Here is a 14,407-nt window from a genome sequence, read left to right as displayed (position 1 = left end):
CAAATCATGGATTTCAGAACCATGATTTGATTGGTAGCATGTATCAAAATTGATGGAGTAAAAGTTTAACATTTTACTCCATCAACAGAACCAAATAATCCTTTAATATAACTTGAGGAGATTCTGAGTTAATTATTTGGAACTCTTAATCACTCAGACCTGAAACAGTCACATAATTCACATAAGTGGTACTTGCAGAGGAAAGTGCAGCCTTTTTGTTCTGGCTTTGCCTTTCCTGTTCTGACCTGAGGAATCCCCACAGTTAGCCCCTGAAAACTTTGGTCAGTACAGACGAGTGTGGACATGCACTACAGAATGAAAATACATCCTGAGCCTTCTGCAACACATTTGGCTCAGTTTAGAGAACAATGGCAGATATTTCTTTTCCAACTGTGCAAAGAAAATTGAACAAACATCCTAAAAACAAACTTTAAATATAAGTTTTTTGTTTGTTTGTTTTGTTCTTTGTTTAATAAGTTGGTCTGTGATTAAATTTTGAGCCTTTCGGCTTCACTTTAATGCAAATTTCTGCCTGCAAGGCCATGTGTTGTACCTCTAGGGGCACTGTTGTACTAGCTTTTAGAGAACAATCTGTGTCCAGCAGTGAGGCAACCTGTGTGCCTCTAATCTGAAGCTGGCATGACCCAAATGAAATAGGTTTCTATCAGGGTAAAGCAGTGGATAATGATTAATGATTTGCAGCTTCATTTGAGCTCTGTTTGTTTTTCGATTGAAGGGATGTTTTGTTGTAATTCTGTCAAAGATTGACCAGCTGTATATGGCAAAACAAAGGTGAATAAGTATATACTTTGTCTCACTAAATCAAGTATGTTTCTTGCATCTATATATGAAAGCTTATAGTGTATATGGTGCACTTGTATAATTGTGTTCAGTGTTGTACAATGACTCAGATCACAGTCCACTGTAATTTAGAACAAAATGTTTATTCAAATCAAAAGGAAGAACTAGACAAAAGGTTAAATCATTCAGAACATAGTATATTCATGGAATATCTATACACCGTCATGATTAACAGACAAAAAAAAAGAAAATAGATAAAAACAAACATACAAATGGAGAATGAAGAAAAAAAAGTTCAGTGAGTAATATTGCACTTTGTTTCTAAAATGTTTCAGATCCCGTCTCCTAGGTATCTTTTACCTCTGAACATTTCAGTTCCTGCCTTTAATAGATCAGGAGTTTAGCTTAGTTTTGACACTGGACTACTCTGAGGCCCAAGCAAATGGACTATGGAATTGACCAACCTGAAACAAATATGTAAGCTTATTCATTACCGTGTAGCTTGATTCAGTTTCCCTAAGATAATATCCAAACATAGAACTGCAAACAAATATAACAGAATAGAACATGAGTTTTACTGTGGAAGGAGCAGTTTGTATGCCATCCCATGTTACCTAAATGTTTCTCAGAGGGGGGTGGGGAGGGTGGGTGCTGGTCAACAGCTGCCACCCCCCCCTGGCCTGAGAGGGATCAGAGAGGTCAGGGAGACTAACTCAGGAAGGTTGCTTGTTAAACTAGAAAGCAAACTATATCAATGCCCAGAAATACATGGAGAAAAAAAAAAGTCAACCCTCATCAGCTTCATTAAAAAAAAAAAAAAAAAAAAACACACTTGAGAGGCCTGTCGAGGATGTCATTTTTTTTTAAACACTTGCTTCTAAAAAGGACTTTTTTTAAATTCCTCTTCCCTTTTTGTCCTTTTGAATAAACACGGAAAGCTTTAAAACATACAGGTGTTTACAAACGTAATAAAAGGAGAACAAGAGTTAACGTCGACGCTGAAAGATGAAGAAGAATCATGATCAGGTCTTTTCTGTATCAAGGCCACTAAGATAAGATCACTTTAATAATCTGCAGTTCGTCGATTACTGTCAGAAGCCGTATATTTAGTTGCCAGCTGGATCTCAATGAGAGCGTGCGCACACACACACACAACACATACAAACTTGTGTCAGCTACGTTTGAAATGTAAACTTAAAAAAAAAAAAGTTATTAATCTTAAAAAGATTAAATAATGCATTTACGTCCTACACAACAAGCTTTACTGGAAAATCCTCTAGTATAACATGGTTAGTACCAAATGGTTTTTCTCCAGACCTTCACCATCGAATGCTTTTTTTTTCTTATTTTCTTATCAAAAAAGTGCTGCTTTTCATTTTTTTCCTGACTATGTCAAACCTCTGTTGCAGCTGGTCTTTTGTGTTGAATGAGTTAGAAAACCAATGTATTACTCATGTCAACCTACTACTACTTGTTCTGACCAGTCTGAACAGAAGTTTAGCAACGTCCCCAGCTATTTATTTGTGCTGGGTTTGCTTCCTTAATACAGAAGCACTGTCATTCCTCTATTTTCGTTTTCTCTCTCTCTCTCTTTTTTTTACAGCATTCTGGCTTCACTGGTCTGGTAACATCTAACTGTTGGTTGGATGAACTGGGCAAGTGCAGCAGGACAAAAAGGGAATGTGATTCATCTCAGAAAGCTGCCTTGCTTCTCTGCAGATCTGTTCTCTCATTTTGGTAGTTTAAAAAAAAAAAGAACTCTTCATTATTTTTAACAGTGCAATTTAAAAGAAAACCTATAACATTTTTTTTTCTCTTTTTTCCAACCGTTTGGCAAGTGAGAAGACCACCTGAGACAGTGCTTTTTGGGCAGTTATGCAAGTCTGGCTTGCCCTGAGATTAGGAGTAGAGGGGCTGCAGGCAATTAGGGTGAGGCGAGTCCCTCCACAGCGTACCGCCTCCTGTCACACACGCAAACTCACGCACACTTTTCTCGTCGGCTACAATTTGAGTGGCTAATGCAAGTCTGCAACCCTCCTAGTCCAAATCCAGAGCAACCGCAACACAAAAAAAAGAAGGCTAAAAGCAATTCTATGATTCGAGCTAAATACAACAACAGAATAACAGAACTAAACTAAAAAAAAGGAGGGAAGCCACACTTGGATCCAAGCTGAGGAGGCAACATCTTAAAAGAGCTTCCAGATGGAGATAGTGTGCTGCAGCTGTTGTTAAAGTCCAGTCTAGTTGTTATAAGTCACTGAGGAAATGTCATAAGGAGAGAAAGAAAATTCTTAAACAGCTTAAAACAAATTCAGTGCATTGTTCTTGACCTTTTCAGTCTTTTTTTTCCAAAAATCAAATCCTGTTCTCAGCGTTGCTCAAAGTTATGCAGAAGAAAGTCTTAAAAGTTAAGCCTGCAGTCTCATATTTTTTTTAGTCTGGCGCATTACAAGGCTGAAACCAAACTATTAGTGATTTTTTTTTCAATTCTCATCATTTAAACAGAGCCACACAACTCAAGTAAAGAATAAAATGTGCAAAACAAAATCCCAAATGAGGCAGGAGGACCTAGTCTTTGCTCTGTTGATGACTGCCGCTGCTGAAAACTCTCATTCATACAGACTATGGTGGTTAGAACATTGTTATTATTGTTGTTGTTGTTATTTTTCTCTCTTCATCCTGTTTTTCTGTAGGTGATTCTGCTGAAGTCTGGACATGATTAGTCCTGCCCTTTGTGTGAAGAGCCATGTCCATATGTGCCATGAGTGCAGAAGAATCAAGGGTGACAGAGAAGCTTGGCAGGCCGAGCCTTGGTGATTCTTCCTTTTCATCGTCAATACTATCACCAGGGCTCTCGCTACTAGTGGGGTTTGTTTTTCATACAGACTGAATATGTGTTCATCTGTACATATCCCACCCTCAGCAGGCTGACACAGGAAGGAAGTGATACCCCAGACTTGTGCCTCCTGTTTCTCTCACTGAGGGGAGGCAGGAACAGATTTGTCCAACCCAACTCAACTGTGGGTATTTGTCCAAGACTTTGTTGGTTGGTTGGATACTTTGTTTTTCTCTTGATTTCAACAGCGTAACGCAAACGTCGTTGTTGGGAGAAAAATAAACAAAGCGGAGACTTGCAAACAAGTTCCTGTGAGTTCCTCGAGTCGGTCAGGGGAATTTCAGGAAAACCCCTCAGCGTGATGGACAGGCGTCGAGCCTGCGCTCCTCTGTGCGTCTGGCGTGATCTGGGTTTGGATCGATCTGGAGTGGAGAAGGGAACAGAAGAAGATACTTCAATTATGGAATCAAATAGCTGGTTTAATTTAGTTTGTAACAGAAAGGTAAATGGAAAAAAAAAGCTTTGCTCTGTGGTATTCTCTGTGTTTACCTCAGAGTACAGAGGAGGAGGCTGGAAGCGGAACTCATGAATATAGGCGAAGAGGGGTCCATCTAGCTCCTCGCGGGCTGCTGGGACATCCAGACTGCTCTGCCTCTGCTCTTCTGTTACAATTTCTGCATAGCTTGGAGGAGCTGTAGAGGAAGAGCAAGGCATGTGTCAGCATTCTAGGGAATCACATTTAAAATAGAAATTTAAATTTGATTCATGGCCATGAGATCTAACCTACCTTCGGGTCTCTCTGGCAAACCCATGCCCAGCCAGCTCATGCTGCACTGGCTGCTGACGCTGGAGGTACGGGAACCGAAGGGGTGGAGAGGGATGGTTCCGATGACAAGGGGCAGGGTCAGGGACAGGTTAATTGCCCCAGGTATGTCCACGTATACCTGAGCACAGACATGAGGACACCCGAGCCGGTTACATTGTGTAAGCCATTCTGAGGTTAAATAAATGTGCTGCTATGTTATAGCTTTGGGGCTGAGCATTCAGGATGAAATCAAACAGGTTATTTAAACCCCCTGTAAGATTAAACCAAACTAGTCAGGCCCACAAAATGTGGGTCAATGTCTTGAGGTCGGTTGCTTATGCAAGGTCGAAGCACTCGCCTGATGCCTGTCTGTTCACAGGGTAAAGAGGTTATAAGCACCCTCAAGGCAGGTGTTACCACAGATATTCCGGGCTAATGCTCTTAGCAGCATGTGGAGATAACACCTGGTGCAATCCAAGGCCCAGATTTGGCGGTGCTGTTTGAGTCAGCCAGCTTCTTTAGCAGAAAAGGTACTAGCTTACTAGGAAATATCGATTCTGTACTAATAATGGCTCTGAGTAACAGAAAAAACTAATGAAGGCGGAAACACCTATGTCTCCGTGCCACTGATCTATGGACAAAGGCAAGGTGGCAAACAAAAAAGAAAAGTCAGCTATAATAAATGTTCAGGGGGAAAAAACAAAACAAAAAAGCAGGCCAAATACAGTAAGGCTGTACTCACCATGAGCGAGTACTCCACCCTGATGATGCTGCAGTCCAGGATGGAGGGTGAGACAGGAGGGATCTTCAGCATCTTGCCGCTCCAGGTCTCGGTTTTGCCCGAGGACAAAGACTCTCCCCGCAGGTTGGCCACCAGCTGTTTGACCTCCTTCATCTTCCCTTTGGCATAGAAGGTCTGGGTCTGGTAAACGGCTGCCTTTGGCACCACCATGCGGGACGAGCAGTTCTCAATCTCGGCGAAGATCTGGATTGACTCTCCTACAGAGTTATAGAGGGCGGAGGAGAGGTTGAGAGAAGTTCCTCTCTGTTTTTAATCAGAAGTAATCAGCTTTTTTTTTTTTTTAATCGAGTGTGTAATTACTCATCAATTGAATAATCTACAGAGTGTAATACTTTCATTAAATTATCTGGTTAACAGATGACTGACAAAGTTATCAGCTGGACTGTTAATCATTGACTTCTTCTTCTCACCTGGGGTGTATCCCTTCCTTTCAATTTTGGCACTTAGGGAAATAGGACCTGAGGTGCAGAACCAACAGCAAAGCGTCTTGTCCTTTGTGCCGGCCTGTGGTGACTGAAGGAGGAGAAACAAAAAAAAAAAAAACAGATGCATGAGTTATATGATACTAATCTAGTATTTTCTTTTGTTTTGCTCACAATCATCATAGAAATAAGAAAGCTTAAAAGTTGTCATAATGATAATCATGTATGTTCTACTCTGTTCTCGATAGCCATTTATTAATCTGTTAAAAGTAGATCAACGTTTCCACTTTAAGACTCTTTCGATATTTATCTTTCCACAATTCAGGGTCTACAGTCGAAACTGCAGACATATTTCTGAAAACACAGGGCCAGTCATAACACATATGGAAACTGGATGTAAGAGATTAAAATTACAAAGTCTTTCCAAACTTTCCCCATAATTAGGAAAATGACGTCTAGAGTGAGTCATGCTAAAGTCGTATTCTCTTCGTACAATGCCTCCGCCAGCTGAGAGGCTTATGCTTCAAAACGAAGCGCTGCTTCAAAAGAGCTTACCAGCAATAATGGAGTGTTGATGTCAATGTGCTCAAAGACTGTAAATTCCTTCTTGGTCTTCATGGGCAGGAGCCATGGCCTGTGAAGTTCTGCCTTTACCCAATAGCGCACACTGCCATGCTTCCCTTCGAAAGAGGTAGCCAGAGGTCTAAAGGAAAGAAGACAGGAGGAAAAAGAATAAAGAGTTATGTACAGCTGAGTAATAATGATATTGATGTTTAAGCACTGATTCAAGTTTAATATTAGAGACACTTACGTCTGTGGAAGCTCGAGGCTGAATGCATACTCATGTCTTCCTGAATGGATAGTGGTGAGTCCTTCCTCTGAGTTGTCATCGTCTGAAAAACAAGGAGGACAATTTTCCAAACACATGTATACCATACCTGGGTAAAATGCTCTACGAAGGCATCTGAAAGTCATACATAAAAAACAAAACAAAAAAAAAAAAAACACACAGGGTGGGGGAGACAAAAGAGAATAAACGGATTTTACTATTATATATCTGTATGTAAAAAAAATAATGTATTGAGAGATGAAAAGCAGGCCCATATTTAGAGCACACCAAAGAAGAAGTTGATTGTTTGGGCGAAAAAAAAGTGCCAGAAACTGAGGCTGCAAGATTGTGCTTTTGTAAGAACAAAGAACTGCATCCCAGAAAGCCTACAGTGGAATATGTGATAGGGAATGTATAGACCAGGATAGGGTAAATGAGGAAACAATAAAATCCTAATCTGCAGAGAAATCTGTCTCACTAACAAGGGCCCATTTGTTTTCTATTTTCTTCTAAAATTAAAAAACAAAAACAAGGGGAGGGCACCTCCACAATGTGAAACTGCACGTCAAATGTTTTTTCAAAAATAATAATAATAATAATTTCTCATTTATAACGTGCAGTCCGAAGAGCTGGGTACGAACAGGCCGGGTGTGCTTCTGCCAGCTCAGCACTCCCTCCCCCTAGCAGCAGCCGTGTGGTAAACAAGTGCGGAGCTGTCAGTCAAACGGCAGACTCCAGCAGGAGGAGACCGGCCTAAACCGGTGCGAGCAGCTTCCCACAGCCGCTCCGCTCTCATTACGCATTCACTGTGCGACGCCGCAGTCACTACTACAAGCACTGCTCTGACCAGCATCTGCAGCGGCTCTCCACCGTTATGTATGCTCAAAACCCTGACAGGAAATGTTTCATAAAAGAGCCTGTCTGAAATTCTCTCTTTTCGTGAGCGACTTTAACGTAACGTTTGTTTGCAATGCACTTCCTCGATTTAAACATCAGCCCCACTGGTAATGAAGGTAAACTGCTGCTATTATTTTGTGTGTGTAATAATAATCTGCTTTAAACGGCAAAAAGCCCGAGAGTCGAGGAAAATGTCAGCTACCCTAAACCATCATTTCCCCACACATTTTTATAGGCGACTGCAGAGCAGAGACTATTTGTCCATTCATTGATGTTCATTCATGTTAGAGATGGACGAAAACACGCTAAGCTAAACCCAAACCATTAAAGGGCACACTTTGACTTGACTTGTGTCAAGCTGCTGACAGTAAAACCCTATGCAACCTTGTATTACATTCACAGCAGAGCACATATGTGTGCAGAGGAAGGATAGTTTCCATGGAAGAAAAGCTGAAAGAGCTCTACTTTTCTTCTATTTTAAATCAAGATGCAGGTACCGCTGTCGACTCGTAAGATTTTGCAGGTGCTTTCCTAATTAAAAAGTTGCAGAATTCTCTGTCACTCTCTGCAAGACGGTGATGTCATTGGCCACACATGAGCACCTCAGCCAATGACGCGCGGGCGAGGGCGGGGCCTGCGCTTCGCTCCCGCCCCCTCCCGGTCCAGTTTTCTGAACAGGATTGAACCGCTTTGAACAATGGGTGGAAACTTCAGAAAAGCTACAAAGAAACACCCGAAATGATGCGGTTGTGCGTTGAAAATTTCTGACAAAACTGCAGGTACTCCACCGCAAGTTATTACCCCATCGCTCAGAGTCTCGGGGATGATTTTAATTGTCGTTTTTTCGTTTGAAATACGATGAAAAACACGGATGCCCGAGCTGCTGTCATTCATTCTGACACCTTGACACAAACAAGTGACGATGGAGCTGAATCCAGCCAGTGTCACAAAACACGTTTATACCAACACCACCACAAAACATGCTGCAATGTTAAACTTCTCCGACTCTTAAGTGTGTCTTTTATGTGTTATCATCCCTGTTTCTGGCATTCAAGACAACAGCATCCTCTAAAGTGAACCTGACCGCCCACCCCCTCCACCCCCCAAACCAGCACAAAGAGCATCTCACAGTCAGTTTCTACAAAACTTCTGCTTGGAAAAATAAAAACCACACACTCTTACCTCTCTCGTGGCCAATTAAAATGTCTTTGTGATTTAGATATTCCACTTCTTCTGTGTAGTTTTGCGTGTAGGCAGTGTTGGATCCAGCATTTCTAGATTCAGTCCAACGAACTTTTGCAAATCCTTTTGCGTGGATCTTGAGAGATTTCACACGGATTTCTCCCGTGACTTCGATGATCACCCTCCCTGAGACGCAGTCCCCGCTGGAGAAAACGGGAACATTGCTGTCATTGAGACAGTCGTAGCTTACTGTGAAGCTCTTTACCTTTCCTAGCACCATGGTGGAAAGAGATAGGCTACAGAGACCTTGAAGTTTAAAAAAAAGTCTATGAAAAATAATCTCATAAGAAAAAAAGGGGATGCAGTTTTTAGACACTGATCAGTATCTCTGCCCTGCAAAAAGCAGTAGGCACGATCAGTGGCTTCTCTGCGAGCAGTTCATTGAGATGTGTGAAGGCTGAATAACAGCAATGGATGCTGTTATCATCCGCCTCTCTGCTTGTTGGTCTCCAGTCAAAGACAAGGAAACCCCCGTAGCTCAGCTCACTTTAAGCGACAGGCTGTGTGAAAAACAACCATGAGCGCATGCGCAGGGCTTTACTGCCCCCTCCTTCCGCCTTCTGGAACAAGGCAGAGAAGTGTGGCACACAGCCAGATGACAAGTTTGGTCAAACAGCAGAAAGACTGCACAAAGAAATGTTCACCACGGTGGTTTTTATAGGTGAGACTCTTAAGGTAACTTGTTGGATTCAAAACGCATGAATGCATCCGCCCAGCAAGTATGATCGCAATTTACTTCCACACTTTTAATTCAGCGATTGATGTGAGGAGTATGTTTGTTGATTGCACTGGAAACAAATGAAAATACAAATTCCTGCTCTTTGTGATATATCCATCTTGTAGCCATTTATAAATAGTCCACCACCACAGGATTTTTAAAATACAACTTCCAACCTTATTTCTAGATATATGCCTGCACATTTATCCGTGGTAAGGTCCGCACATATGGCCTCCCATATATCCAGGCTCACTACAATCTCTACATCCCAGTGCAAGCAACAGAAAACAACAGAACAGCATCTTGCACGATGGCTGCAGCACAGGCCGTGTAGAATTGCTGGGTAATAGGCTTATGATTTAAAGGGGTAGACGTTGAACAGACTTCCAGAAAAGCTTCCTATGTTTTAATCTATCAGATATATTGTTTTTTTGGATTAAGCTTAAAGTGATACATCCTACACATACACGGGGGGGTTGGGATTTCTCATTGTGTTGAACTCAGTTTTACAGAAAAACAGACTCTGAGGCTGAACTCGCCACCTGGTGGCCATCGAGGATTCTGATATGAGCTGCAAAGTATCACCTGTTGAACAGCAATGCAACTCGCTCATTGCTTTCTACGAACATTTGATGACTGCCAATAACATCCCTTTCAGTTTTAATTCAGTGTGATTAATTACAAGGTACAGTACCATTTAGTAATAGTATTGGCCTTTAGTAGGATATTTACAGGAAACAGGTGGATGTGCCTGTAGGTCCACGAGTACGAGATCCCCAGCAAAAAATCAACACCGCTGGATGGCGTGATCAAACTTGGATGGCATGTGATTAAAATCCAATCATTAAAACAGTTTAAATCCAAAGCATTTTGAAATATTTTTTATGATGCTCCCAATCATAACAATCTATTTGATTTTAAGATTCACTCGCTGACTAAATATTCAGTTTCTCAAAATCATGCAGACAAACATTTTTGTGATACTACTATCATACAGTGCACTAATTGTATGCAGTTGTGGTCACGTGGGTGTCGACTCAGCAAAATTGTGCAGAGTAGATGCTTTTTTTTTTTTTTTTCTTTAGAGAAATGCTTCCCTCTAGAGTTTTCACTTTGTCATTACATGTTAAATGAACCTTATTTTATGTATCCATCTCTGGTTATTAACCGGCAACGATTGGTGCTAGAGGTGATGGGTCTTAAATATTTGTTTTTGAATTAAGTCTCTTTTCCTCTTAAAAAAGATATGAAAAAAATATTATTATTGCTGGGCTGCTTCGTTAATAAATTGAACAAGATAACTCTTATTTTGAAAACGTAACCGGGATGTTCATAACAAGTTCCTCCGACTCGAAAGCAAACAGCCCTAACAGGCAAAGAGGAACTAGATTTTCTAATGTCTGCTCTGACACCCACTTCAGACAAATCTCTTCTTTTGCAACAGCAAAAATCACCTGAATTGTTTGAGGTGAAACGCTGTCATGAATGCATTACTACTGACTGTGATTTTCCTGTTTCAAAATTATGGTCAAAGTTTTTGCCAAAATGGAACCAGGCCTAACATTGTCATGGTGATGAGTGATGCATTTGTAAGTATGAATTAAGTTACAGCTGCCATAATAACAGTAATGTGTGTTTAGTAGACTACAGCAGTATGAGAGAACAGGGCTCAAGATTAATCACCATATAAAGATGCTTTAAATTTTTACATTTAGTCTTTTCTTGACTATCTGACTTATTGGCTTGGTTGTTTAAATGTCAGTTTTTGTGTTTCTTGAGGATGGGCGTTTGACCTTTGATCCTGGCAGCAGAGTTGTACACCTGCCATATATAAACTACCTCAGGGAGCTCGGTTCTGTCTTCCTCAGTGCCTACACCAATTCTCCTATCTGCTGCCCTTCACGAGCAGGTGAGTGACAGTTACTCTTCAAATCGCACTGGGCAATTCCCTTTAAAATGTAGTTAAACAGATATCACAGTAAATAACAAAGTTAAAATTAAATAAAAATTAAAATGTGCATTTCAAATGTTAAATGCAATTTAATGTTCTCAGCGATGTGGAGTGGTCAGTTTGTTCACCTCACTCAGTCATGGAACAACTACAAGTGCCTAGATGCAAATGCAACCACATGGATGGATTTTCTGGAGGCGAATGGATATCTCACCAAGATGATGGGAAAGCTGGACTATACTTCAGGGAGCCACTCCGTCAGGTAGGCAGACGCTGTCAGGGATGTGGACAAGTGTCTGTGAAGTAGAGCCTGTATCCCTGATAAATGTGCGTTAAGGGAAGAAAACGCCTTCACTTGCTTTTTCTTATTTTTGCTCACCAAACTAAGATCAACATAACACACACACACACACCCAGATACACAAATGTCAGCAACCCACTGGATGAGTAACAAGCAATAAGAGACTGTTTATGTGGGCAGCTATTTTCCAGAACACTGTGAATCATCTTTTGGATGCTTGCGTTTCTTTCCACTTCCCGTTCTTACTTTGCTGCCTGCATCTTGTTGGTATTTTTGTGCCTTTGTGCAACTACTGCAGTAACCGGGTTGAGGCCTGGACACGAGATGTTGAGTTCCTCCTGCGCCAAGAGGGCCGGCCAGTTACGCAACTTGTTGGGAACATGTCAACAGTAAGGATCATGAGACAAGACTGGAAAAACACAGACAAGGCCACACAGTGGATCCACCAAACAGCTGCATCCTCACACCAGCCCTTTGCTCTTTATCTTGGCCTCAATTTACCTCACCCCTACAAAACCGAATCCCTTGGGCCCACTGCAGGAGGATCCACCTTTCTTACCTCACCATACTGGCTCACAAAGGTATGCTTTTTCTATCCCTGATTATTGAATGCTCTCTCTATTGTTGTGGAATTAGTAATTAGAAATCACTGTGAAATCCTAATTCCTGAATTTACACACATAGGTGTCCTCTGAGCTCATCTCTGTTCCCAAATGGCTGCCCATGGCTGCCATGCACCCTGTTGACTACTACTCCACCTTCACCAAAAACTGCAGTGGTGATTTCACTGAGGATGAAATCAAAAGCATTCGGGCCTTCTATTATGCCATGTGTGCTGAAGCAGATGCCATGCTGGGTTAGTTGACAGCACTAATTTACCAGAGTCTCACTTATTCTCACCTAAAATTATTTGTGTATTAGAAAGCCAACTTTGAGCTTAATCCTGGTATTTTGGCTTCACAAAGATGGCGTCAGTTCAAACTAACCTCTGTTGGCAAGATAATTAACAAAACAGACCAAACACGTAAGGAGCAGTTTTTTAAATTCATGTTCACAGATCCAAGCACATATTGTAGGAAAAAATACACAAGTCCCTATCCTTACAGGTTCTGAACATGGACAAATATACAAGTGCTAAAGTTAATTAGTCTTAAATGAGAGACTTTCTGTGACGATGTACAGTGTACACTCTGACAAGTTAAGAAACAAGCTGTAGCCTAGCTGGCACTCTTGTCTCTTCTCTTCAACTCTCTGCACTGCCAATATTCATTATAATATTATAGTAGCTTTTTCTTCATTACTTTCTGACTCAAAGTTACTTAATATATATCAAAGACATATGAAAGTCTATGTCTGTACAATATTTTCTCTCTAGAGTACATCTCTAAAGCTTAGTCAGTAGCGAGATCCTGTTTACCACCATTTTATCCTGTTGCTACTGTTTGAATAATGTATTTTGACTGAATTAAGTAAAAATCCAGCAGAAGCTCAATGCTTACTCTGTGTCTCTCACACCCTCTGTCTTGCCAGGTCAGGTGATTTCAGCTCTGAGAGAAACCGGGCTGCTTAACAACACTGTTGTGATATTTACGGCTGACCATGGAGAGCTAGCCATGGAGCACCGGCAGTTCTATAAGATGTCAATGTTTGAGGGCAGTTCCCATGTTCCCCTGCTGATCATGGGGCCTGGGCTGATGTCTGGCCTACAGGTCAACCAGCTTGTGTCTTTGGTTGATCTCTACCCCACTGTGCTGGGTAAGGAAGTAGACAGAAAACACAGGATTAAAATGTCTGTTAAATATCATATATCATTAAAATGTCAGGCCAAAGTAAAAGTGTTATTGTTGTCAAAGGCGTGAAAAGCAACAGAATAAATGCACTAGTGGATTTCAGTTGTAATATTTTAATTTGAAGTAACACATTTGTGTATTTTTGCAGACATTGCTCGTATTTCAGCAGTAGGTAATCTCAGTGGCCACTCCCTCCTTCCGCTGCTGTCCAAGTCCAGTGCCTCTTCCAAGACGCAACATCCAGACTGGGCACTGAGTGAATATCATGGTTGTAATGTCAATGCCTCTACATACATGCTGAGAAGTGGTAGGTGGAAGTACATCACCTATGCAGATGGACTGAGTGTCCCTCCTCAGCTTTTTGGTGAGTTCCTAGCTTCAGAAACGAAACTTCAGTCACTCTTCATATGCTTTCTTTGCCAAAAATTTACCATAAAACTCTTATCACTCCTTCTGTTCATTGTTTCTTATTTGCAGACCTTAGACGGGACAAGGAAGAACTTAACAATGTGGTTCTCAAATTCCCAGATGTGCAGGTGCATCTGGACAAGCTATTGCGCAGCATTGTGGACTATCCAAAAGTCTCTACAACTGTTCATCTCTATAATAAAAAAGCATTTGGTGCCTGGCAAGATAGTCTGGGAAGGAACTACAGCCAGATCATAGCAAATCTCAGGTGGCATGTAGATTGGCAAAAAGATGTGTTAGCCAATGAGAGAGCTATTGACAGGTGGCTTTATGGCTCTTCATGATATTTTTACTGTTATAATGATGACTATGACTAAGGTGTGTACTATTTTATGAGCTGGACTTGCACTTTGATTATAGTACATTAAATTCCTTCCATTATTCATTTCATCCTTAATTCTTTCTTGGAAATAAATACAAAATATTTTGTTCACTTTTGTGTCTTTTTTTTTTTTTTTTTTTTTTTTAACTTTTTGGTGGTCTCAAGATAAGTACCTTTTTATTCTCAGCTTGCCTTGCATTTGCACACTCTTTAAGTGGACCAA

At 41.0% G+C, this 14,407-nt stretch overlaps 2 protein-coding genes across 2 annotated transcripts; one reads left to right on the top strand and one right to left on the bottom strand.

The window, feature by feature from the left end:
* Positions 1-925: 925 nt before the first annotated feature.
* On the bottom strand, positions 926-9,089 carry arrdc3a (arrestin domain containing 3a). The gene is made up of 8 exons (XM_041041552.1): positions 8,575-9,089; positions 6,478-6,559; positions 6,222-6,369; positions 5,655-5,757; positions 5,185-5,441; positions 4,425-4,581; positions 4,187-4,329; positions 926-4,059 (listed from the first exon to the last, which is right to left on the bottom strand). The coding sequence occupies exons 1-8, from the start codon at positions 8,852-8,854 to the stop codon at positions 3,991-3,993; spliced, it is 1,239 nt and encodes a 412-aa protein (XP_040897486.1). The 5' UTR covers positions 8,855-9,089; the 3' UTR covers positions 926-3,990.
* A 1,475-nt stretch (positions 9,090-10,564) lies between these two features.
* Positions 10,565-14,289, top strand: arsk (arylsulfatase family, member K). The gene is made up of 8 exons (XM_041041551.1): positions 10,565-10,941; positions 11,132-11,261; positions 11,406-11,565; positions 11,903-12,185; positions 12,289-12,460; positions 13,135-13,359; positions 13,543-13,758; positions 13,872-14,289. Exons 1-8 carry the CDS (start codon positions 10,834-10,836, stop codon positions 14,144-14,146), a joined length of 1,569 nt encoding a protein of 522 aa, XP_040897485.1. The 5' UTR covers positions 10,565-10,833; the 3' UTR covers positions 14,147-14,289.
* The last annotated feature ends 118 nt before the right edge of the window (positions 14,290-14,407 follow it).

Source organism: Toxotes jaculatrix, chromosome 7 (assembly GCF_017976425.1).
Source record: "Toxotes jaculatrix isolate fToxJac2 chromosome 7, fToxJac2.pri, whole genome shotgun sequence".
Taxonomy (NCBI): domain Eukaryota; kingdom Metazoa; phylum Chordata; class Actinopteri; family Toxotidae; genus Toxotes; species Toxotes jaculatrix.
Note: the sequence above shows the minus strand (reverse complement) of the source record. Positions and strands in the feature narration are given on the sequence as shown.